This window comes from Atractosteus spatula, chromosome 9, assembly GCF_055471065.1.
Source record: "Atractosteus spatula isolate fAtrSpa1 chromosome 9, fAtrSpa1.hap1, whole genome shotgun sequence".
Classification (NCBI taxonomy): domain Eukaryota; kingdom Metazoa; phylum Chordata; class Actinopteri; order Semionotiformes; family Lepisosteidae; genus Atractosteus; species Atractosteus spatula.
Window position 1 is genome coordinate 526,077 of NC_142714.1, and position 25,774 is coordinate 551,850.

The 25,774-nt window shown below is 36.1% G+C and overlaps 1 protein-coding gene across 1 annotated transcript; it reads right to left on the reverse strand.

Annotated features, from left to right (window-relative positions):
• Positions 1 to 498: 498 nt before the first annotated feature.
• LOC148827906 (uncharacterized protein C14orf132-like) lies at positions 499 to 25,156 on the reverse strand. The gene is made up of 2 exons (XM_088925068.1): positions 24,821 to 25,156; positions 499 to 3,092 (listed from the first exon to the last, which is right to left on the reverse strand). The coding sequence occupies exons 1-2, from the start codon at positions 24,845 to 24,847 to the stop codon at positions 2,865 to 2,867; spliced, it is 255 nt and encodes an 84-aa protein (XP_088781194.1). The 5' UTR covers positions 24,848 to 25,156; the 3' UTR covers positions 499 to 2,864.
• Positions 25,157 to 25,774: the final 618 nt, after the last annotated feature.

Genomic DNA, 25,774 nt, shown 5'->3' on the forward strand with positions numbered 1-25,774 from the left:
ACTTTAATCAAACTTCTGCTGAAATGCTAATGTATAATTATAAAACTAGTAGTTGTTTGTGATTTATTATCTTATTGTAATAAAAAAACTACAAAGTTTGTTTCTAGTTTGTGTTGATATGAAGATATCACATCTTGTACACCCGAAGAAGGCTCCACAGCCGAAAGTTTCCTTTCGTCTCTTTTCAGCATGGAATAACCCTTTAACTTGTTCCTTTGCAGCCTACACAAGTTGACGCAGCTACAGTACCTACTTGAATCACATCAGTTATGTTACTTTTTCGTCTTTCTTTATTTTCCATTATGGAATCATGTACTGTATATATTTTATGTTGTACATGGTTTAGAGAAATTAAACTACAGCATACAAACTAAAATGGTGTAAAAAATCAATGTTTTAATAAATGTTTATGTTATACAGATATTTCTTTTGGTTCTAAATATTGAATGTAAACTTTTAATTTGCTTTTCCTGCTCCGAAAACAAAATTTCCACTGTGAAACATTTAACAAAGAATGTTTATTAAGTGCTTTAGATACAAAAACAAACTAATATAAGTGAAGACAATGCATTTTAATACTTCATTTGTATTAAAAATATTAGGTTTTTGCAACCTTAATAGGTGCAATGATATAATAAACTTTCTCAAGTTATGTACATCTTACTCAAAGCTTTCTTGTACAAATCATTATGTTCATTTAAAATATTATACAAATACTCTAAAATGTAAGTTGATTTCCACCAATTTTATTTTATTAGTAAATATATTGTTTACAATAGAAACAACCTATATATCTTCACACATTTTTGTCCTCAAAAATATGGTTATGTACATAGTCACCAAAGAAAAGATATAAACTTTTTTATTCAGAAGTACTATTTCAAAACATAAACATTTTAAAACAAAAATCACATTGTTTTCTTTGAAAAGATTAATAAAGCCTATAATTTTAATATGAAGAAAAATACACAGTGAAAACCTCAACTCCAACATTTAACTAGATGTAACAAACCCATGGCAACTGCCAATTGAATTTAAACAATCTTATCTATTTTTGGCAAAAGGTTGTTTATGTTTAAGCTTAATATGTAATATTAATTGATCAACATACAATAACATTAAAATCAACAGTGATTATCTTAGTTGCAACATTTCACCCGCATTTAGCATCAGAAGGGACCGATTACTTGAGAACAATTAATAATGATATATTTATTAATGCATAAAAAATCACATGCAATGAATTAAATGTTGCAAATCAGTCTGTATATATTTCACTTTAAGAGACAACAGTTAGCTTCAGTCCCTACATTATAATAGTACTTAAAGCAACAAAGGTGATAAAATATGTTAGAATATTCATGCACAGTATCTGCTTTGTAATGTTATCTTCATTACACATCTGTTAGTCCTGTAACAACGGGGCTTAATCAATGTAGATGAAAACATGAGTGCTGCTAACCTCTGTATAACAATAGCCATTGGTAAGGAGTTCATAAATACTAATATTTAAAGGCTTTTGCACCTGTTAATAAATTCAGAGCACACCACTTCTTAGAGGATAAGGGTGAGGTGTAGGGATGTATGTGAACATACACCAACTTTGCTCACCCACGATTTCAAATGAATGAACAGAAAAAAAGTATATTCCAGTGTACTGTACTAGGGACACTTTTCTTTCCCTGTTATTTAAAATACAAACACTCATAGACCTTACTAATGGCAAGGGAAGTATGTGTACTAAAATATTGTTTTCCTTCCCTAATTTGGAAAAAGCCTACTTTCATATTTACAAGGATGGTTTAATTGTTATTGTATCTGATGCAGACTGGGCACATTGCTGTACAAAATCACTCATTATCCATATCAGATTTGCCAAACCCAGGAACAACACAGGTCAGCCCAACATGAACTATAGCACCCTGGAGTACTAAGGTTACTTTAACCACTATAGTAATTTTATATTGCTAGAAAAGTTCACTGTAAATTCTGGCTGTAAGACTAATTGAGTCTGCTGCCTTTAATGGTGGACTTTTATTCTAAAGAAAACAAATATTATTTTTCTGTATCCTGTGGAAAAAAAAACACAAGGAGATGTTATAGAGGACCTGTAGCAGCAATACTGTCTTAAGAGTTTTTAAAATCCAAACTGAAAATATATAAGAATATACAAGACTGTCTTTTTGGCAAGCAAAGCAACCTTAACTTCTGCAGGGGATGATTTTAAAACAATATTTGACAGGGATGTGGATGTTGAAAAACAGACAAAATATTATTACGTTACTGTTTATTTTATAGTTCATTTTTAGTAGCATTTACTTTAGATATAGTGTTAGACATTTCTAGACTATGTACTGTACATTTGTTATAGAATACGTGTTACAACATTCATTTTCATCTGCACTCTGTGGCAGTAATTATTAACCATTCTTCTTTATGTAGTGTGAAATACTGTACTACGAGACGGAAAACAGATTTCTGGATTTTTTTTTTATTTAACACCTGGTATCTCTTCATTCTGATGTAAATTCACATCACACACCCACTTTAGGAGAAACTGCTTTGTTTATCTAAGTTATAATTAAGTGACATATCTCAAGTGTCTTGATTTTGGTATAAAAATAAATTAATGGAAAACGTGTCCTATAATAATGTAATGATAAAAAATGGAAAACCTTTTTTCAATTTATTGGTTTTGAGTGCTATAGGTATGTGAACAGAAGAAATCTAAAACATAACAATGAAACTATATCCTTCTATAGAATGGTGATCCACAACAGCGGCCTATAGTTTACCCTGCCTTGCAATTTTGCCATACTTTGGATTCAGTTTAAAACATCCTGCTTAACTAAAATGCCTTGTTTTCAGAAGGTAAAAGCATACACAACCCCTACAACCACAATGTTCCCTATTGTGGCGATGATGGCGATCCACAGCCAGATAGCATCGCTGGACACTGACTGTGGTTCCTCCTGCTGGCTGTGGGCCGTGCTAGCTGCTGCATGGACACTAGCCGAGGAGTTGAACAGTGAGTGATCTGCACTGTAGTCGTCGTTGGGTGAGTCCATGAAAGCTCCTCCCATGACAGGGATCTGTAAAGGAAACAAACCACTGGTAAAAAACAAGCAGCAACAACATTATAAACCGTTCAGTACATCACATGTGAAAATAAATTATATCCTGTTTATATAAAAGCTCCTAAACATGTTCAGTTTCTATCCATCACCAGCCCGCAACAGCCTTGAGACCACAATAGTTTTTTTCACGAGGAATGAGAAAGACTGCTGAAGACTGTGTGAAAGCAGAATCATCAATCAAAACTTGGCTGAAGGCCAATCTCCCCGCAACAGGATGGGGAGTCTAGAACCCCCAAAAGAACCAAGTGGGACCCCAACAACCAATGCAGAAAAACAAAGTGCAATTATCACCTTCAGTTCATCTGGAGTGAATGAATGCTCGTTATAGAATGACAGGGTTAGTTTTAATGTGGGCATGATAGGCCTCCGAGGACCAGTGGCTGGGCTGTTGAACAAAATAGTCTGAGAGGTTTTTGCGTGTGGCAGAGATAGCAGACCCTATCCTGAAGGAATGGCCTGAGAATCGTTCTGCAGGAAAACCAGCGTTTAATAGTACTTTTTGAAGGTGAGAAAGAAACCAGGTATGGATCACAATAAGGCCTTCCACATTAATGATAAGAGCACTGGGAGGAGATGCTCCCAATAAAGCACAAAGCCACACATAATTGGATAGTGATTCATACAGGATTATGTAGGATTGAATTTTGAAGTATTATATGAAGATGTGGAATTGAATTGGTCAGTTTTGCATTTCTTGACATGGAGGGTTAATTTCCATTAAGAGATGGAAAAGACACGACACAAGATGTTGATGTCAGATAGGTAGGGTTGACAAGAAGGATCAAAGGTTGCAGAAGCAACTGTCAATTCAGAAATCTCAGGAAGCTGAAATAAGCCAGCATTTCTTTAAAAAAGTAAAAAATAAAATGTGCTTAAACAAGATATTGATCACAAAACCCCCTAACGTTTATTTATTCAAAATCTAAAATCATAAGGCATATTAAAAAGTAATTTTTCTGAAAATAAAAGTCATCTATCGGTAATCATTATTACTGAAATAGCAATGTTATTCTGAAAAAATAATTTTCCTTTTTTACTTTATCACTGTTACATAATTGAACCACACCATCCAGTTCTTGGTTCTAACTGTAAGAATGTCACAAGTAATTCAGTAAAACCTGATCGTTAAGAGATAGGATTTCAGACCAAGTATCTGTTCTGCTAAAGTGCTGTCACCCCAGGAAGAGGCTGACATAGATCTGCTTTTACTGGTACTATTTCTAAAAGAGTAATGGTGCACTGGGTCTGTGAACCATTTGTAGATGTACCTTTGTTTTCGTTTGGTAGTTTCTGAAAAGCCTTTTCTGAACTGTGCTGCTTCCAACATGTTAGACTATTGCTAGTGTTCATCAGCTATTGATCAACATCTTTAATCTAGTGCAAGAATGTCTGCTGCAGTGTGAGGTTTCACACCCCTCCATGCAGCACGTTTCAGGACCTCCCACAAGCAATTTCACAGCCTTACAACAGAGCAGACCTTAGGGAAACATAAAATAATTCTTAAAATCTTTTCTCTATTACTTGCAGAATTCTTTAGATTATGAAACCATCTTTGTGCATCCAAACATTTTGCGGCAAGGTGGCTCACTGGTTAGTGTTGCTGTCTGGGTTCAATTCTGGACCAGGGGTGCTATTTCCATGGATTTTGTATGTTCTCCTTGTGCTCATGTGGGTTTTTGCCGGATACTTGAGTTTCCTCCCACAGTCCAAAAACATACTAGTAGGTTAACTGGTGTCTGGGAAAATTGGCCCCATGACAGTGTGTGAGTGTGTGTGTGTGTATCTGTGTGTGCCCTGTGATGGACGAGCGTCCCCTCCAAGGTGTATCCTGCCTTGTGCCTGTTGCTTGCTGGGTTAGGCTCTGGCTCCCCTGCGACCTTGTACTGGATCAAGCGTTTAGATGTTTTTTTCTTTGCTGACACAGCCATGTGGAATTATAGCACATGGAACTGAGATTTACAGTATGTATTCTACATTTTCATATAACATGAATATTTTTTAATTCATATATATTCATATATATATATAACATATTATATAACATGAATATTTTCAGATTCATGTTATTTATTTTGAAAAATAACCTTTTTTAAGTAGGAATATTTATTATGAAAATGTGGTGAAGGTTACAAATATAACCAGCATCATTTAACTTGATATCAAGATTCTTTAATATTTTTTGCTGAATCATTTATCTGTATATTCGTGTACTTTAGCTGTGAATTAATGGTACATTTGTCAGCTCTGGATCAAATGTAACATGTAAAATATTTTTTTTCATCATAAATGAAAACTGAATCCAGCAGAAGCACTGGGTCTGTGGTCTGGATCTCTACATGGCTGGCTGACTTTGCTTTTATAAAATCATATATAAGCCCTCTAAGCCTTTCAGATTCACAGTATGTAGAATTAAGTAGATACGAACATACAGTTGGGGTTTCTGCTCCTCTAGGGAATGGTTTAACTTTGAAAGAATTTTTTTAACATTTACAAAAAATAGCATCATTTTTCTCTTTTGTTTGTTTTCTGTTTACACTTTCCTGCTTGTGGTTTGAAGCACAGTCCATGTACAGAATAAAAGAGATACAAATGCGAGGTAAATGCAAAACAAGTAGAGTATTTTTGTTTTAGAATTTTCTGTTATACAGAATGAATGTGATAAAATGCAGAAGGTGAATGCAAAACAAGAAGCACATATTCTTTTTCTCAGTGAGTCTTGATTTATCTTTCTTCGCTGGTGTTTAAAGCTCACTTCATGTACTAAATGTGACAAAAATGCCCAAAATGTGTGCAAAAGTTATGTATAGCGAAAGTCGGTAATGACTCTGTAGTCCTCCCGAACTTCAGTTAAGAATGTCCATTTAAAACAAAGAGCAGGGTGCTGCCACTGGTTTTTACCAAATACATCTCTACATTTAGAGTATGAGAAGTGTTATCATTTTTTCCAATCATGTGCTCTGTATAAATACATAAAGGAAAACAATTAAATCAGTGTTACATTTGTTACATATATTTTCATGGACAAGTTCTTTAACAGTGCTTCAGAGCTATGTAAAACATATATGAATGACTACAAATAGGAGAAGGCCATTTGATCCATAAGGCCAATTTTGTTGCTACTATCTTATTGATCTGAGCATCACAGCCATCTGCGTCCTAAGTAGTCCCAGGGGATACTTACAAATGTTAATTTCCCTTTGTGTGCAGGAGAGCTGCTTCTAAGTTATCAACATAAATAATGTTTGTTTCAGTGCATGTAATTTGGGATTCACTGTTTCATACAGTCATTTCCAAGTGCCTGCATACAGAATGAATTCTGATTATAATAGCACATTATTACCTTCTTTTAAAAAAAAGAAAAAATGCAGGAGAAGGATTCTCATATACGGCTAGAAAATCAGATAAATTAGGACCAGATACATGTGTGATGAGACTGAGGGTTCGGTGATTGCCCATTTACTCAGCTGGTTAAAATTAGTCTCTCAGAAACATGTTTCTACTTATAACTTCTGGGTTAGGCTGAAGGAATTCCATCATAGTTAGAGAAAAGGGAACCATGTAGTCCGGACTTTAGAAAAGAAGGCAATAGCAAACCCAGCTATTAGGTGTGCCAGGGTTGTACACAAAAGTACATTTTTAGGCTTTTACTCACATAGTGTCTACATCACTATACTGGTGTATTAGGACCCACACAGACTGCAGGGTGAGCACCCCCTGCTGGCCCCACTAACACCTCTTCTAGCAGCAGCCTTAGCTTTTCCCAGGAGTCTCCCATCCAGGTACTGACCAGGCTCACATCTGCTTAACTTCAGTGGGTTGCCAGCTGTGAGCTGCAGGTTGATATGGCTTTATGACTTATTTTTCTAAGTTAGAATATCAAGTAAAAGCCCAGATAATGCAGAGCTGAAGTATACAGAATATGACACGATACATGTTGTTGTAAGAAAAAAGTACAGATATGTAAAAGTTAAGCAATAAAATCCCCCTGTCTAATGCTAATGATCAAACTTGCTATCTGAGAAGAAAAAAACACATTTTGGAGCAAACTTAAAATACATAATACTTAATTAAGTTAAATACAAATATGAAGAAGAGACAGCAGTGAAAAGGGAAATTCAGGTGTAGTTATTTTTTGCGTGAGTTGCTACAGTAGGGGAATATACAATAATCATAATATACCAAACCTGGGTGAAACACATTACAGTATTTCTTTTTTTCTTGTACTGTGTTTTTGTTGTGATGTCTGTAAGCATAGTATAAAATAAATAAAATAAATAAAAGATATTTGTAATCATAGCAGCAAGGTATCTTCTAAATCTCTTCTTTCAAAAGTTAATATTACATATTATCCATATTATTGGTAGAAGTGGCAAAATAAACAGGGTGCACACACTCTTCCCCAAAATATTTTTTTCTTAACAACTATTAATATTTAACTGATTTTTACTGGATATCACCATCTCTAGTTTGACTTAAGGTTTCACGCTATTTTCATTATATACAGTGCAGTGGCTAAGGATCCGCACCTGTGGCTGGAAGGTTGCCGGTTTCTATCCCGTGGCCTGCAGAGGAATCCTACTCCATTGGGATCCTGAGCAAGGCCCTTAACGCCAACTGCTCCAGGGGCACCGTATCAATGGCTGACCCTGCGCTCTGACCCCAAGCTTCTCTCCCTGTCTGGGTGTCTCATGGAGAGCAAGTTGGGGTATGTGAAAAGACAAATTTCTAATACAACAAATTGTATATGGCCAATAAAGTGATCTTATACCATAATCAATACAAATATCAAACAGTTCTCTCAGCATCACTATAAGTATTCACTACTTTTGTAGTCATCTCCATTTCTTTCCGGAGGAAAGTAACATCTTTGCTTCACCACCTTTATGAAAACAAATCTACAATATGATAATCATAGTTCCATAATTCTCCCACAATTCAGAACTTCTTTGTGACAAACTTAACAGTTTGAATCTGTGTTGTACATATGACTAGAAAATGAAATATAATAAAGTTTTAATCTTTCTTGATAAAAATATGACTGTGTATTTAGCTTTTCAGGTGGTATGAACTTTCATGAAGGGTATAAAGTGACTTAAAGAGAATCTAGACAGGGCCATTACATTACAATCAGTTTCTAATTAGAAAATTATCTTGTATTCTTCCAATTCTTGAATTTACAGTTTTAGAGTACATGGCAAATTATGTTTTCAAGATAAATTCACAATTAGAAATCACTGTTAACATACCATTGGCCTAATTTATCCAGTAGGAAAATTCCCCATCTAATTTCTTTAATATACCTGTAAGGAAGACTGATTTTCATGCTAAATCTCAGTTTATGTTACATAATGTTATACTACTGCAGAACAGTACAGTAATATCTTGTCATTACTGTAAATGTAGATTACTGTGTGTTTGCCCTGGTGAACCTTTTTAATCAGGATCACATTTTGTTTCACTTTCATGCAGGCTTTGTTTTTTTCTTCAATACTGTAATACACATAGCAGATTTTTTTAGGAGAGAAGATGAAGATGTTACTCTAATTCTCTCATGCCAGCAGCTCCAGTGGGAATGAATTACAGTGTAAGTAAAGCACTTTAAATCCGGTGTTATCTTCATTCTTGCATCAGTGAACCTCACACATTTAAACCCACATGAAGCAATTCAACTGAAAATCACTACCCCCTCAAGGTATTATCAATAACCCATCTGTGAATATTTCATAAAGTACAATAGATATCAAGATGAGGACATTATTTTTTTATAAAGATTATGCACACATTTTCAATTTTGTCTTATTTCATGAATAAGTATCCAAAATCTTTTCGGCTTTTATGATCAAACAGAGAAACACAATATATTGATTTTCATATTCCAATGTAACAAACAGATAATTAAACACATTAAATTATTGACAGAGTTATTTTAACACTGTCCTCAAATTGGCAAATCTAGTTTGCTTACAGTGCATTTTGCCAATGTTTTATTTTTAAATCAATACTTTCAGGGAAGTTAATCCCTCTAATTTAAACACACCACATATTGGCAGAGATATACAATAAAATAATCTACTCTACAGACACATAGGTAATTATTGCAAAGGCACAGATTTTAATCTGGGCTATGTGTATAACACTAATGCCAAAAGTGATAAACAAAAATGTATATGACATCAATCCTCAGACCCTCAGGACATACCTAAAATAATCCAAGGTCATTCTTGGTAATCTTTGTTATGAAATCTCCTTTATTCTCCAGATAAACAAGATTATGTGATATATGTACAATACTACTTATAATTCAATCTAATTCAATAATATATATTATATTATTTAGGAACATCTGCAGTGACAACATGGATTTCCAGAACCAAGCACTCAAATGCATTATTTTTTAATCAACAGAGGATACCCCACCCAGGTTATCGATAGGGCCCATCAACTCAATCAGGAACTCCTGACCTCACAACCGCATTCCCTTGGTGCTTCCCTACCACCCCAACACACTTTCTACCCCCAGGGCCATCATTAACAACTACTATTTTATGGACGATCCCTACATCGGTACCCTTTTTTCTGACCGCCCAATTATCTCTTATCATCGACCACCCAATCTATGTAAACTTCTTGTTCACAGCCCCCTCGACTACACTCGGCAATCATCCTCACCAGGCACCTTCCCCTACAACAGAACGCGCTGTATCACCTGCAAATACATATCTAACACCACACTCATTCAAGGCCCCTCAGGTCAATTCTGGATCACCCAGACGACATCATGAGCAACCTCATTTACTGTATCTCTTGCAGAAAAAACTCAGCTATCTACATTGGGGAAACCAGAAGGAGACTAGTAGACTGCTTCAGAAAACATGTTAGGGCTGTGTAGAATAAAGATTTCTCCAAGCCCATAATTTTTCATTTCACCTCAGACCGCCATGATCACACTGATCTCTCTGTCTCTGTTCTCAAAGAAGGGTTTCTCAACTCCCTTTTTCAGCAGAAAGACAACAGAAATGAAACTCATCCTGAAACTAGGTTCACAGCTTCCCCCTTCTTTCAATGATGAACTTAGTTTTTGTGTAATCTTCTCAATTCTCATGGAGGTTTTGACTTCACACCTTTCTCCACCCCTCTCCACTTTGCATTTCCTGAGTGGCCTCTCTACCCCTCCCCTCTCCCTCCTCCACCACTTTTCCAGCTTTGTTCTTCTCTGCTATTTAATCTTTGCCGTCTACCCTGTCTTTCCCACACCTGAAGAAAGCTACAGAGCCGAAACATTGTGTTCCTTTCTTTTCTTTTGGGCATGGAATAAACCCGTTACCTGTTCCTTTACAGCCCACGGATGCTGACACAGGTCCTTACTTGAACTACTTCATTATATTATTAATTTGATAATAACTGCTTCAGCTCGAGTTTGATTATTTCCAATACCCTATGCAAACTACATAATCAGAAAGATAAATTTACACTGGGTATTTTGTAATGATTAGCATTTAAAGTAATACATTCACTTATTGGTTATGAATACTGAAACTGTAATGCTTTGATTAAGATTTGGGAAAAAATGTGTAAATGGAGGGAACATATACTGATTTTGAAAAAGAATATATAGTTTAATATGCATGACTGAGTTCAACATATAAAAAGAAGATAAAAGGAAATTTAAAATAACTTTCAATGATTATTGTTAAAGATTGAGTAATATGCATCAACAGATGAATATAATCAGTAATATTATCAAGATATTAATAGAATATGATATGTATGTGATACAGATATCTGACAACACATACAAATGATTCTAGAGAAAAGCCGACTTCTTCAACAACCCAGATATTAGCAACACCAGCTAGTCCTTAAACATCTCAAATGATACATTTTAGAAGAAAATAAAAATGTTAGAAAAAAAACAGCCTTTTCGGATTTTAAATTAATTCACAGTTTCATTTTTTGTGAGTTTAAGGAGATTCACAGATAAAGGGTAGCTAAGAAAATACTGAATCACCTTTAATAGATATATCTACAAAATAAACAATTTACCAGGGTTAAAATGTCTAATATACAGTATTCTGTCTTTTGATATTATAAAAAGTAATATATCTTGAACTCTTTGGCATACATTTGCTGATACAGAATAATCACAAAACAATACATAGAATCCCATAAATCAAGAATAGAAAACAATAACTAGTCCAGTAGGTTCAGAAAAAAAAATTGATTGTTTAAAAATTCAAAACAAATCCATGTGGATCTTCAGCAGAACACAACACACGGATAAAAGAAATTACACGCCTAAAAATATGAAACACTGCAAAGCCTTGTAGAAATAAAATATAGACATTCCTGCAGTTTTACTATTGTCTTTACTGTATTTTCAGATGATTGCTTTAAATTATGATGTACAAAAATGTCTCCAAGCAACCAAAACCACAAAGGATCTTTAAAGAACCACAATTTTAACATTGAAATTTGAGCTCTGTTTTGAGAAAACTATCTGTTTCACTCTGTGACAGAACCTGTCATCATATTTCTTGATTTTAAATAATTTAATATTGTAGAACTGCATCACCCATTTGTCTATATCACTGATCAGAATGTGAGAGCCTATAGGAAGCACTCAAAGCACCTTGGAGAGGAAGCTCTGGATCTCTGGTAAGTGTCCAATTCTTATTGTAAAAAGTCACTTAAGGAAGGTCAGAGCTGAATGGCACTTTCAAGCCATTTTTAATGTACACCATGCCAGTTCAACTGTAGCACAGGTTTTTTAAAATACATTTCTTGATACTTCATACAGGACCTCAAGATTTCATCAATATAACTTGAAGAAGCTTGTTAAGAGGGAGAACTAAGCTGTTTGTCATGGATGCCTGTGACTAAAACAGCTGACTCATAAGACTATATAACTGAAAATTTCAGCTTTATCTTCAATTGTTGTTTGGTTCATTAAGACAACTTGTATAGAAAACTCTACTCTTACAACAATAAAAACATACTGCAATTCAAAGCAAAGCAAAAATAAGTGGCAGATGCTCTTGTTAAGAGTGACATAAAGGTTCATAAATCTATGTTTTGTATCATTAAGAATGTGGTGAATATAAATGTCATTTAGTTCTCATTATAGTCTATATTTATTAATATTCTGGTTGTATATATCAATATATTGATTAACTGATTGGTTGATTAACACTATGTTCTCATTACCTATGCTGCTTTGTGCTGTAGCTTAGCAACCAAACAGCTGATCTGAATTGTGACTGTCATTTCATCATGAGCCACCCTCTTCAGGAGACAGGAGTACAGAGCAAACTGACACCGTTTATAATCACAAAAGGGAAATCCGAGTACTGGTGACAGCTGAAAATTGTATTCTCACCAATGGAAGTAGGATGTTAGCCACAGTAAAATGCTCAACATTGGAAAAAGCCAAATTAGGTGGGACAGCCTGCAGTTCAAAATATTACGTTATTTTAGTTGAATTGACATTAATGTTCATTCACATGCTCATCAACAAACTACAGTAAATGCATCTTGACATGCAAATACTTTCTTAGTTGTGGCTTTCAAGCTTTATTATAAATTATTTCTTTAAATTCTAGTGTTTTTATGCTCAGAATGCCAATTGCTCTGCCATTGGTTTGTGGATAACTTTTTGTTTCCGTTAAACTTTGAAAACCTGACACTAAAAGCTCGAGATTAGAAATCAGTTGCCAGTAGAAATGCCAATCCAAAGGTTCCCTTTCTTTGTTGTAGTTAAAATGTCAAACATGGGTAAGTTTCTATCTAAACACAGGGAATGTTCATCAAGTGTTGCCATGGCAATGAAGCATCAGGGCTCTTGAAGGACACAAGTGATGTTCTGACTCTGTCTCACTATACCGAAGCTCAGTAAGCAGGAAGATATGATTTCTAGAGCAGCACATCTGCACCCTCAAGACTCACAGGATACTCATGGTTTCAGGTGCTCATTGTTGATGTGGATTAATCTAAAAAGTACTCATTATTTCAACAATTAACAATTTATTGAGGTCTATGGTTATTTATTTTTCTTTAATGTACAGTAAATAACTAAATGATATTTGCTAATATATTTGATATTAAGAATTAAAACCGGTCATTTGAAAATTATTGGCCACTAATATGTCCAGTTTCATTTTTAACTAAATCCATTTTAAAGTTTATTGAATTCAGCCAATAGCAGTTATGATTTTGAGACAAAGTGTTAATACTTTGTGAACATATTAGGAATTCATTTTATCAAAATAAAAACACATTCAAAAGCTGATTAAATATAATACAGATGTATTTGGACAATTGTTACTGTCTTTTAATTATGTAATGAGAATATTAGGTGATGCTTTAGAATGTCTACTATTTTAAGCAAAGCTAAAGAACCACATCTGGATACTCCTAAAACATGATTAAATGAGCCCATAGTGTACCCTGGACAAAATGAAAGCAAGGGATTAGAGACAGGATGTATTATTGAGGGTGTTAAGAAGAGGTCAAGTACAGTCTGTGAAGAAAATTAAAGTGAATTTTTGGAGACCAAGTTTATATTTGCCACATTTAACAGAAAGTGTCTTCATCTGTAAAGAAGAGTAAATCTAAATACTAAAATAAATTAACAGTGGCACAATTGTAGGCCTTTACTCCACAGCAAAATTTATTGGCAGTAATGCAGACAAGTACAAACTAACAAGTAAGAGGTTTATTCCATGCTGAAAAAAAAAAGAAAGAAAACACAACGTTTCGGCCGTGGAGCCTTCTTCAGGTGTGAGGGTACAAACAAGTACAAACTAATTTTATACAATGATAAAGAATTGAAATAAGCAAAAACAATTATCAGATGAAGCTGGGGTTGTTAGAAGCTTTTCTACATATGGCAATACAGTATATCATATTGAAACATGTATTGTTAACAATCATAAATGTAGAAATAATAATAATAGTTTCAAAGACAGCAGAGGTGTTCCTGATGATGGAGCCCTAGAAATAGCAAACTAGTAAAAACACTGTTTGTTATCACCATTGCTGAAGGCTGGCAAAAAATAATTCCAATCAATCAATCAACCAATCTTTTGAACCTGTCTCTATTAAAGCACATATCATTTCAGGCAGAAAGGGACCTATTGTAACTGGATCATGAAAATTAACAAAAGTAAAAAATCATACAAAATTGTAAAATCAATGTTTTCAAGTGATGCACACTTTGTCATTATGAACCTCTTCCTTTACCTTAGACATGATGTAGGCCCTGCTCAAGAGAAAATCTAAGAAATTAAGAGACTGAAGCAACCTGACACTCTTTCCAAATACACTGATATTCTGAAGTGTATACTTTGGAATTAAAAGATGAAATGTGTAGTTTACCAGCACATGATGTGACAGAGATACTTCTTCTATAGATCTAAAAGCAGGAATGTCATGCTGATCTTATTGTTTCAGAATTTCCAAGCTAGTAAATGACTGCTCTAATTGCCATTAAAATAATACTGAAACCTGAAAAACCTAAAAAAATAATCTGGCACAATATCTGAGCAGGAAATACAATTATTTTCTAACAAGGTCATTTTTTGAAAAAAAATGCTCCATTTAAGACAACATTGTTTCAAAATTAATATTTTTACATTAATTTTACAATTAAAACCACTTTTGTTCACTGTGGAAAAAGAGGCTGCCACATAGTAATACTAATTATATATTTCACGAGGAATGACAGCAGCCGAAAGGTTGGGAGAAATTAGAATCGTTTATTGGGATGTGAAGATTTGGCGTAACCCGCTTGGCTGAGGGCCAACCTCCCAGCCGTTGGATGGGGAGGATAGGACCCCCATGCGACCAACTGGGCAGCTGCAAAGGTGGAGAGGGGGTGGAGGAGGGATGCAGAAAACGAACGAGGAAGAGGAGAGGGTGATGTTTGATATACATGTATATGGAGACCGGTTGCTTGCGTCAGAATTAGTGGAAATTGCAGCAGCTGTGTCGAATGAGCACGGCTGCCTTCATTCCTCCTGAACTTTCATTAAAAACTCAATTTCAAACAAGACTCCTATTATTATGATAGCTAAATATTTGGTTTGAAAATGTATCCTACACACGTTGAAGGACAAAGCTGAAACAGTCATGGACATCAGAGACTAAATCCATTATCAAATAATGCCTTGTAATGTCTTGAATGAAAACCAGTTAGGCCTACAAAGCAGCTGGGGGTGGCAGAATTTACTGTAATTGGTGAAGTTTGCGGCTCATGACTGGCAAGCTGAGGGTTCAAGTCTCTGTGGCAGACACCCTTGAGTGAGCTACTTTACACCAGTTACTCCAGTCAACCCAGGTGTACTGTATAAGTGGGGACTGACATTACTGTGGGGTACATAGTCCTGGTGATGGACCAGAGTCCAGTGTAAGGAAGAAGTGCTCTCTAGTATGTTTAATGCTACGGATGGCAGGCTCTGGTATAGACATTACCTTTTGTACCAGGTTAGCTGTTACTTAGAAAGAATGGAAAGACAAAATAAGAGAAATAGAAATTCTTAACCTTGTTTCTTAATAAAAAACACCACCATTCCAAACAACAAGTAGAACAGGAATCCATTCTGTTTCCATCCTTATGTTATCAAATCAATGACACCTGACAACAATATGAACAAAAAACACTGTCACTCCTCCCTACATATTCAAAAATAGTGGGATGAAAACACCAAGTGAGAGAAAAAATTTTAACATATATAAAGTACATACCTTCCTATCAGAAAAAAAAGAAAACACAGAATGTCCCACTTATCTAAACAGCTAGAACAACATTATATCTACAGAAGTATAAACCTTGTAAAAATTAAACGGTAAAAAGTTAAACGGGTATCAGAAGAGATTTTTCTCTTAAAAAATAACATTGCTATTCCATCTGAGCAGATAAAGGGAGTCCTTCAGATCTAAACAACTGCTCTTCTTTCATAAATAAACACCCACCAGAACAGTGGACTGAAGACCACAAAGAATAACAAGACTGAACACCAGAGATACACCAGAGAACACCTTTTACAGAGAAATGAATATGTGAATATTCAGTGCCTTTTCCTTTTCCCTTTGTTCACTCGAGGCAAAGTAGTAGGCAAATCTGAGTTAAAGTGCTTGCCACAGTCATCTCAGTTCTAGCAAACAGCTCCTCTGGCTGTTTTGACTGCTCCAAGAGCAGCCATTTTAAGCTAGGTTGTGGAGAGTGGAATGTTTTCAAGTACCCAACATCTTAAATCATTAACTAAAATAAAGACAAAGCAAAAAAGATGGGGAAACATTAAAAACAGCAAACAGGATTGTAGGCAGCAGGAGGCACGTGATCTCAACACTCTTCTGATACTGTGCACTGTGGGGGATGAGTCTTCTTGCAGTAAAGGTAAAATCCAGTTTCACTTAAGGACCAGTTGAAGTACACAGTTGAAGTACACGGCGTTGCCAAGGAAAGGAAATCTTCCTGTCTTTTTGGGTCTGAGTTGTCCTTGCAGCTATTTTTGGACTTGTATCCTTGGTTTTCTTGTTAGACACTGTTTCTTCCTTGGGAGGCATGTTTAGCATTGAATAATATAATTGTTTGGGTGATGTAATCCCAACTTGCTGAGGAATATATCTTTGGTAAGGTGATTAATGAAAGGGAAAATGATGATGTAGATGTACTGAAGCTGAAAGCGAAGACAATTATATGAATGAAAAGGAAAATGTGTTTATTTATATTAATAAAGGTTACAAGGATCCAAGACTTCACCATGCACCTATTTACTAAATCTGGTAAAGACTGTATGATTAATAAAAATGTTCTGGTCATAAATGTGAGAATTGTAACCTATACATGCGCAAATGCTTTCCTTCTATCTGCATCTGTGTGCCACATTGGAGTCAATCTGATAATAGGTCTTCTAATGCATAAAAAACAAACACACAAACATTGTGACTTTTATATAAATTTGTATATATTTGGTGTAACGCATTTACAGAGGAAGGATTATTTTTATGAAACAACTCCACCCTGTATATATTTCTTCTGTGAGACAATTTATATGAGATGAATTTTCATACCAAATGCTCACTCATCATGTTAGATATCAAGAGATTCCTTTTCACTAAGCTGCTTTAGAAGAGTGATTCCTTGGTTTAACAATGCTCACTACATTATTCCTGTTCCTTAAATACACTGTATGTTCAGTTCTAAAGTATCAATGCTAAAGTACAAAAACTAGTCACAAAGACAGCCTGAGACCTCTTGTGCAAAATGTTAATTCATAATACTACATCACATAACTATTCTTTCTAACTCAACTGCCAACATTCTTATGTAAACTTTCCAAGTCATTATTCAGGCTAAGTTCTGATATGTGTGGTACAAGGTGAAGTTCTAAATGAGCTATAAAATAGACATTGGCTCACAGCAAGCTAAAAAAAAATCTCCACTGAAGGCAAATGCAATAATTATGTACAACAGTGACAGGCTCTAAAACTCCCTGCTGTGCATAATTATCTTTACATGATTGAAATTGTATAATAATCAAATAAGAATTTACCATTTTTAGATGCTGCCAAAATGCCAACAAACAACTGTAGTTAAAAACGCTATCATCATCCATTTCTATTAAAGTACATTTTTCCTTACTATCTGCTTTCAGTGACACAAGGAAGAAACCTGCAGTAATATTCCTGATAGGTATTAACTTAACTATTTCTTACATCTTATGGCAGATCTGCAAAACAGGTCTTGAAAATGGCCTCTGAAAGCTTGTCACTGTCACACTGCTGTCAATGGCTATGAAAAGCATTTTCATATATTTCTTTGGCTCTTTTAATGCATGAATAAATCAATTATTTTTCTAAAGATAAAACTGTCAAGATGTCATTTAAGACATTTTCTTTAAGAAAGTGTTATCTAATAGCTCATTTGATTTTAGAACATTATTCAACCACCATGGAGAAAATCTTTTTTATTTCAAACTATAAAATACTAGCTACTGTGACTAACTAAGCCTCTGGCCTTTTGTATCCTTGATACTGCAAAAATAGAATTCCAGTGCAATTAATCACTTTGGAAACCTTGGAAAATAGTTAAACATATGAGAGTTTGCCAGTATGGAGAAATTAATAGAATGATCCATGCTTTTCTTAAAAAATGTCTTAAGCATTTCAAAACAGATTTAACTTCTGCTCAATGTCCATTATGGAAACATTTAAAACAAGAAGGCTGCAAGCAATTTAATTTTTAATGAAATGGTTACCTTATTGTCTTGTTTGTAGCAGACAAGGCTCTCACACACCTGTTCCTGAGGCAAATGCAATTTGTATCTCTGCATTCACCACTGACAAATATTTTAATAAATGAGGTGCAAAAAAATTATTTCCCATTTTCTAAGGAATACATTTAAAAAATAGCCTACTTTAGTACTTTTGATAACCAGCCATAACAGATCAATTTGTCATGATAAAAGTATGGTAACTTTTATTCATGTGACTACGGAGTAGTCAGTGTCTTTAATACCAAATTAAGAGGATTAGTCTTCTTTGTTCTTTAGCCAGCAGCCATGTCACCCTGCAACTTACAATTGGCAGCCCACTGTAGCTAAGCAGGTATGAGCCTGGTCAGTACCTGGATGGGAGACCTCCTGGGAAAAGCTAAAGTTGCTGCTGGAAGAGGTGTTAGTGAGGTCAGCAGGGGGTGCTCACCCTGTGGTCCATGTGGGTCCTAATGCCCCAGTATAGTGATGGGGACACTATACTGTAAACAAGTGCTGTCTTTTGAATGAGATGTAAAACTGAGGTCCTGACTCTCTGTGGTCATTTTCCACAGAGGTGGTGTTTCTCGAAAAGAGTAGGGGTATAACCCTGGCGTCCTGTCCAAATTTCCTATGCCTCCTTATAATCCCCCTCTATGTATTGGCTACATTACTTTGTCCTCCTTCCCCCCACCCCACTCTGACGGCAGGCGGAGCGACGCACCAGTTGGAGTATTCTCGGTCGCATTTAATGGCAACGTCAGCTCAAAGATTTGGTTCAAACCACCAAATGGAGATGGGTGTGCCGACAAGTGGACCCTGCTGATGCAGGATTAACGCTAGGATGAGAGAGTCTTCTTTCTTTTTTCTAGAAGATGTCAATTTAAATTCAAAATGACACAGGTAAAATTCAGAACTGACCAAATACCTGGCAGCTGATTTGCACCTGATAGATGTTTGGTGTAGCAGAAGTAGAGGCTTGTTGACATTAGCGTTACACAGGGGCGTGTTCAATGTGGAGGCAGAGCCCTGGATTAAGGGTGGCACGTTGCCTTAGCAACCAAAGCTGCCCTGGCTTCTTAAGGATGCGCTGCAGCTGTGGGGCCCTTTAAGATACACTGAGCTGTGGGACAAACAGACCCCGCAAGGTGAGAACCTTCCCATGACAGTCCCGGAGGGGATTGTGACCAAACCTAAGGTTATCTTTTTTCTTCATTTTATTTTTGTTTTCTTTTCTTTTCTCTTGTCCTGCCGTGTATCTCCACTGGGACAGGTTGAGTTCTGTTTTTGTTTTGGTCTCTTTCTCCTTTTCTTGCAATCTGAATCCCCCTAAATAAGGATAATCCAGACTGGATACTACTGTCCTATTAGGTTATTTTTTCCCCAGGCTGGACCTCACTGAATAGAGACAGTCCAGCCTGGACACCGCTGTGTAAGGCTGTGCATTTTGCTTTTTCCTTTTCATTTTTTCTCCTTTTTTTGTGTTTTTTGGGGGGTTTTTGCTAACCTCACACCGGTGCCTCTGCCCCCTCAGAAGGGCCGTCGACTTTCATCGGTGTTCGCCGCAACTCCTCCCAGTCCCACATTGATACAAATGCATGCAGCAAAAACAAACTACTATACAAATATAACATGGAAAATACAGAGCTTGAAGAGGCTATTTATGAGATTGACTTAGGTGGTGTATTTGTACACAAGGTTATTATTATGCTTAGACATCGATGCGATGCTATGCTTTGAGCCAGTTTCTTAGAAAAGCTGTGGAGATTGGACACTGGCAGACTGGATGAGATGGCTTGTTAACACAAATAAATTGGACTCATCAGGACACCTCCAGTGATGAAGTGCCATCACTTTGATGTCTCAGTCTCCTCTCCCTGAGGAACAGATGTGGACTTGAATTGGAGCTCATTATCCCACTGACAGGGCTAGACCATTCTTTGAGAACAGAGACAGAGAGATCAGTGTGATCATCGCCGTCTGAGGTGAAATGAGAAACTATGGGATTGGAGAAATAGTTTAATAGTTTCTCATAGTTTCCCATAGTTTCTCATTTCACCTCAGATGGCCATGATCACACTGATCTCTCTGTCTCTGTTCTCAAAGAAGGGTTTCTCAACTTAGAGAAAAACAATAGAAACAAAACTCATCCTGAAACTAGGTTCACACCATCTCCCTTCTCTCAATGACCGACTTGTTTTCGTGTAATCTTCTCTATTCTCATGCAGGTTTTGACTTCACATCTTTCTTCACCTTTCTGCACTTTGTACTGAGTGGCCTCTCTGCCTCTCTTCCCCCCCTGCCTCCTCCCCTCTCCCAGCTTTTGTTCTTCTGTGCTATTTAATCTTTGCTGTCTGCCCTGTCTTTCTCACACCTGAAGAAGGCTTCACAGCCGAAATGTTGTGTTTTCTTTCTTCTCTTTACAGCATGGAATAAACCTATTACTTGTTCCTTTGCAAACTACGCATGCTGATGCAGCTACCCACCTTTCAAATTGATTCTGTACAGCAGTAAGGTACTCCCTGAGTTTCATTAAATTCAAACCATCAAAACACTAAAGTGTTTATGTAGACAAATATAATAATAATAATAAACTTTATTTTATATAGCGCCTTTAATGGTGGCTTCTCAAAGCGCTTTACAGTATGACAACAACAATAAATAAGAAGAATACACAAGATAAAACACAATTACAATATATGGAGGAGACCGTGGATGGTGGTACTAAGAAGAGCAGAGGGGTGAAGAATGGAACCAGTTATGTAAAGGCTTTTCTGAAGAAGAGGGTTTTGAGTCTGGGTCTGAAGGAGTTTAGAGAAGGTGACTCTCTGATATCCTTGGGGAGAGAGTTCCAGAGCTTGGGGGCGTAACAGGAGAAGGCCCTGTCACCCATACAATGTAGACGGGCTTGGGGGACAGTAAGGAGAGCAGAATTAGAAGAGCGAAGTTTGCGAGGTGGGGAGTAGGGTGATAATAATTCAGACAGGTACTGAAGTGCCAAGCCATGCAGAGCCTTATAGGTGAGCATGAGGATTTTAAAGTCTACACGGAAATAATTTTAAACTTTCAATGTGGGGAAGCAATACAAATGTAAAGAGAATATTACAATATATAATTAAAAGTGTAGAATTCTATATTAAAATTGTATAATGTACAGTACCAGTAACAGCTCATTTAGAATACTGTGCAAAATTTTAGTTTCCAAGATACTAGAACCTTTTTGCTGGTCCAGAAAGAAAAGAAACCAGATAACTTACAGGCTCAAAAGAAGATTCTACGGTTACAAGATAAAACAACTGAATATTTTTATACTTGAACTTCCTTGTAGAGAAGATTACAAATTGACCTGATTTAAGTAAGCAAAGGTGCTGGTCATTCAACAGTGAAATAAAACCCAGAGGAAAGAAGTGGAAACCATTGGGATGTATATTTCACACTGAGATAAGGGGCACTTCTTTATACAAAGAGCTGTGGGAGTACAGAAAAAAAGCTGCCCAGCAATGTTGTTAATGCTTGAAGGTGGTTTCCTTCAAGAAACAGCTAGACAAGATATTTACGTAGATTAGCTGCTGAAAAAATACATATGGGTTGAATGGGTTCCTTTCATGTGTAATGTTTATTACATTCTGTTGGAAGACACATTTATACAGTAAGTATCTGACATCTGATGGCATCAGAAGCATGTAGTTTGGCTCACGTTATTACTGTTGTACATTGTCTACTACTAGTGTACACGATACCACACTACTATCTTATACTTCACACCACTTAACGAATAACCAACAAAGCGGCATGTGTCAAGTAAAAAAACAATATGTTTAAGTCTAAAAAGACAATTATTTAAATGGATATATAAACACAATACCCCAAATGTCAGTTACATATTACTTAATCTAATGAATACACAAGGCACAGAAGAATGTCCTGTCCAAATTTGGATGAATACCAGCCTGGGAGCTTTCACACTAGCTTCAGAACACACCCTTAAAGATTTATGACTGCAAAAACCCAGAGGGACAGCAGCAACATTTAATACAGAATTCAGGCAATGCTGCTCATCTCCATTTCCCTTTGGAGCAGCACTGTAATAATTTAGGGTAATTTAATTACAATTGTCTTCTGCAGCCCCAGCCATCCAAGGAAACAGATGGATTCCTAAATACATTCTACCTCTGTCTATAAGTAAAGGGGATTTATCTGACACTGTATAAAAATCCTAAACTGAGAATGATGTAGTGAAAAACTATACTGCAGATTAATGCTGTGCATTAAAAATACTTTTTTTTCTCCCAACGGCTCCAACCTTTATTTATTAGAATACTTGATATACTGTAATATAATTATCAATATATCTGTTGACTGGTGCTACAAAGTACCTTTTTACCATACATGCAATTAGGTGCATTTTACATGCAGACTTCACTGTCCTTGGGTTCCAGTAGCATTCATTTCATACTGTATGTGTCTTCAGTCAGTGATGAAATATCATATTTATCTAGAACAACTGGACCAGTGACTGGTATAGTTAAGTAGGTGAAAGCTAGGCTGCAATGACAACTGGACCCAACACTGTCCAGCTGAAGAACTGGACAGTTATGCATTAAAGGCAGAAGATAAATTTAAAAATAACTGTTTAAAAAGCTTTATGAAAGCAAGTACTTTTCATAATTGTATTTATTCATCAGCAAACTAAATTTACTATCAAATTAACTGAATGCATTTAAAACTATTTTCGTTTTGTTTCGTTAATTGGAAACGTCATTACACAAAAGACTCCACTGTAACAGTTTAATTAATTTTTGCAATTTCACAAAATTACAAATAAACATATTAGAGAAAACAAATATGTAAAATATTATATTCCTCCCTAATAGAAAAAATATATATAACTGCTGAAAAGGACATTTAATTAAATAAGGGACTTTTCCTAAAATAATCAATGCCAAATCTTAAACGTTTTTTAACACATTTTAAAAATTAAACACTCACCACAATATCAAGTAACGCACTGTATATATATATATTAATCGTGGGTAAATCGGAATACTGTTACAATAAAAGGGATTAGTTTTGCGTTTAGTATGCTATATCAATACGGTAGTACTTACTGTACAATCTCGCTATTCGTTTTTATCAACGACAGAAAGGAAACGAGCTAGACTGTAGATTGCAAAGGAACAAGTAATAGGTTTATTCCATGCTGAAAAAAAGAAGAAAGAGAACACAACGTTTCGGCCGTGGACCCTTCTTGTCACCTGAAGAAGGCTCCACGGCCGAAACGTTGTGTTCTCTTTCTTCTTTTTTTCAGCATGGAATAAACCTATTACTTGTTCCTTTGCAGCCTACGCATGCTGACGCAGCTACCCACCTGAACTAGACTGTAGATTGACAGTTCTCTCTCCACCTGTATATCGTTCTACAAACACTTCAGTGTACTTTAGGTAATTTTAGTTCTTGAAGCGCATTAGTACCAAAACATCTAATATTCTAATAATAATTAATTGTAATAATCGAATTACAAGTAAATAGCAAAATCTACAGATAATCAGGTCACCTAGCAACATTAAACTAAGCACAACCTTAATTTCGACTGTTCTGTTATCTTTCCAACCTACTGCATGAGGCTATAATAATCGCTCATATATATAATTGTATTCTAATACACCCTAGTACAATATAGAGGGGATCTCTTTTAACAACGTCCAGGATCCTGGAATTCCAGATGCTGATCCGAAGACTTCAGACACTTCGACCTCAGGGATCGCTGTCATGGTTACAGTACCTTTACCTTCAAGCTATTCTGCGAGTGAAGGTCCGTGTCCTGCCCACTAGAGCGGCGCAAAACACCGCCTACAAACTACCTACAATAACATGAGACTACCACGGCCCTTTTTCAAAGAGAAAAAAAGGACAAATGACAAAGGGGACTAATAACACCCTTTATATACTGTTTACTGTACAAACTGGAACGGTAAGTAATTTTAAGTCACCCTTAAGATATATTGACGATTTTCTTCGATGTTATGAAGACGTCAGTAGAACAAAAAAAAACACCATTCAATCTTTAAAGGGTTGAGATGGGATCTAATATTTATCACGCAAGGCTATATATTTTGGCGCTGTAATGTACCATATTGTAAAGAAATAGCAAATAAACAACGTAGACCTTCGTACTTTAATTTTCCACCTAGTTCCTAAAAATAGCACGGCATGCATGCTGGAAAATACGTAACAGAAACATTAATTTCGTGATAATAAGAAGCAAGCTGTCAGATTGTTTCGTGAACTAAATCTGTTACCGGATTTTGAAATAACTTTTTATTCACTGCCACACCCTTAATAACACCAAAAGTTCACTGACGCCACACTAGTCACAGTCAAGCAGCACGGATCACAGCAACTAAGCAACAGTGAAAAATGGCAGTGCCCTACCTGTGCAGCCATAAATGAAAGATCCATGATGGTTTTCGATGCAGGCCAATACAGCCAGAAATTAATCAGAAACGACCAGCGATACTTTTCAAGCCCAGCATTTGGCTAGTTGTTGCTCCTTCAAAAACAGGTCTTCAGATCCAACTTGCATTCATGACTTTCACCGCGTGATGAGTAAAGCATTATAGTGTGTGAGCAAGCTGCCCTCTCCTCTCTTCTTCACTCTTGGAAAGAGAGACAGGGAATGAGAGAGAGAGGGATGGAGAGGGAGGCGAGATCCACAAAGAGAAGCCTGTCGAGAACAACAGCTCGATGACAGTCGACCGCTCTGTCTGCGCAAAAGCGATACCTGTTACAAACCACAAGACAAGGGCTCTATCAGTACTATTTATTTTACGTGTTTGTCACAGCTATACTTGAAAATCAGCAGCTACTAGTTAGAGTCGTCGGTGTGTGTCCAGTGCAGGGTTCCACAATATTAGACCTTTGGGTCCAGAATCCATAAATTATCAAGAGCTTAATGCTATAGAGAAAGGATAAAATACTCCCGTTCAGCTTAATTGGGCCAACGAAACACTTCTTACAAGTATAGAGCTGTATATAATTAAAGGAAGAAAACGTAGAAAACGTGCTCGATTCCCGACGTTGAGGACCGAGCTGGTTACTCCTGGTCTGGAGTTTCCGGGATACTCCAGACGCAGACTCGCCGTCGTGTGTTCATTAAATTACATCCCAGACGCGAGAAATCCAAAGCAAAGAATTTGAAAACCACAAGTTCCTACTAATAATAAGAACATCTGTTCTGTGATATCATTTATCATGCTGCGCAGTAGTCAATGGAATAGTGTAATTGATTATCCAAATGGTTTCATATCCAATATATTTTGGTGTTTTTCTACATTTTGGTGACGTCGCTGTATGTAGTTAAGACTGACACTAACATCATGAGTTTAG

Excerpts from the sequence above, each read along its gene's own strand:
- LOC148827906 (XM_088925068.1), bottom strand. The coding sequence starts at position 24,847 with ATGGATCTTTCATTTATGGCTGCACAG. Across the intron at positions 3,093-24,820 it reads TTTCATTTATGGCTGCACAG|ATCCCTGTCATGGGAGGAGC; the intron begins GTAGGGCACTGC and ends TTTCCTTTACAG.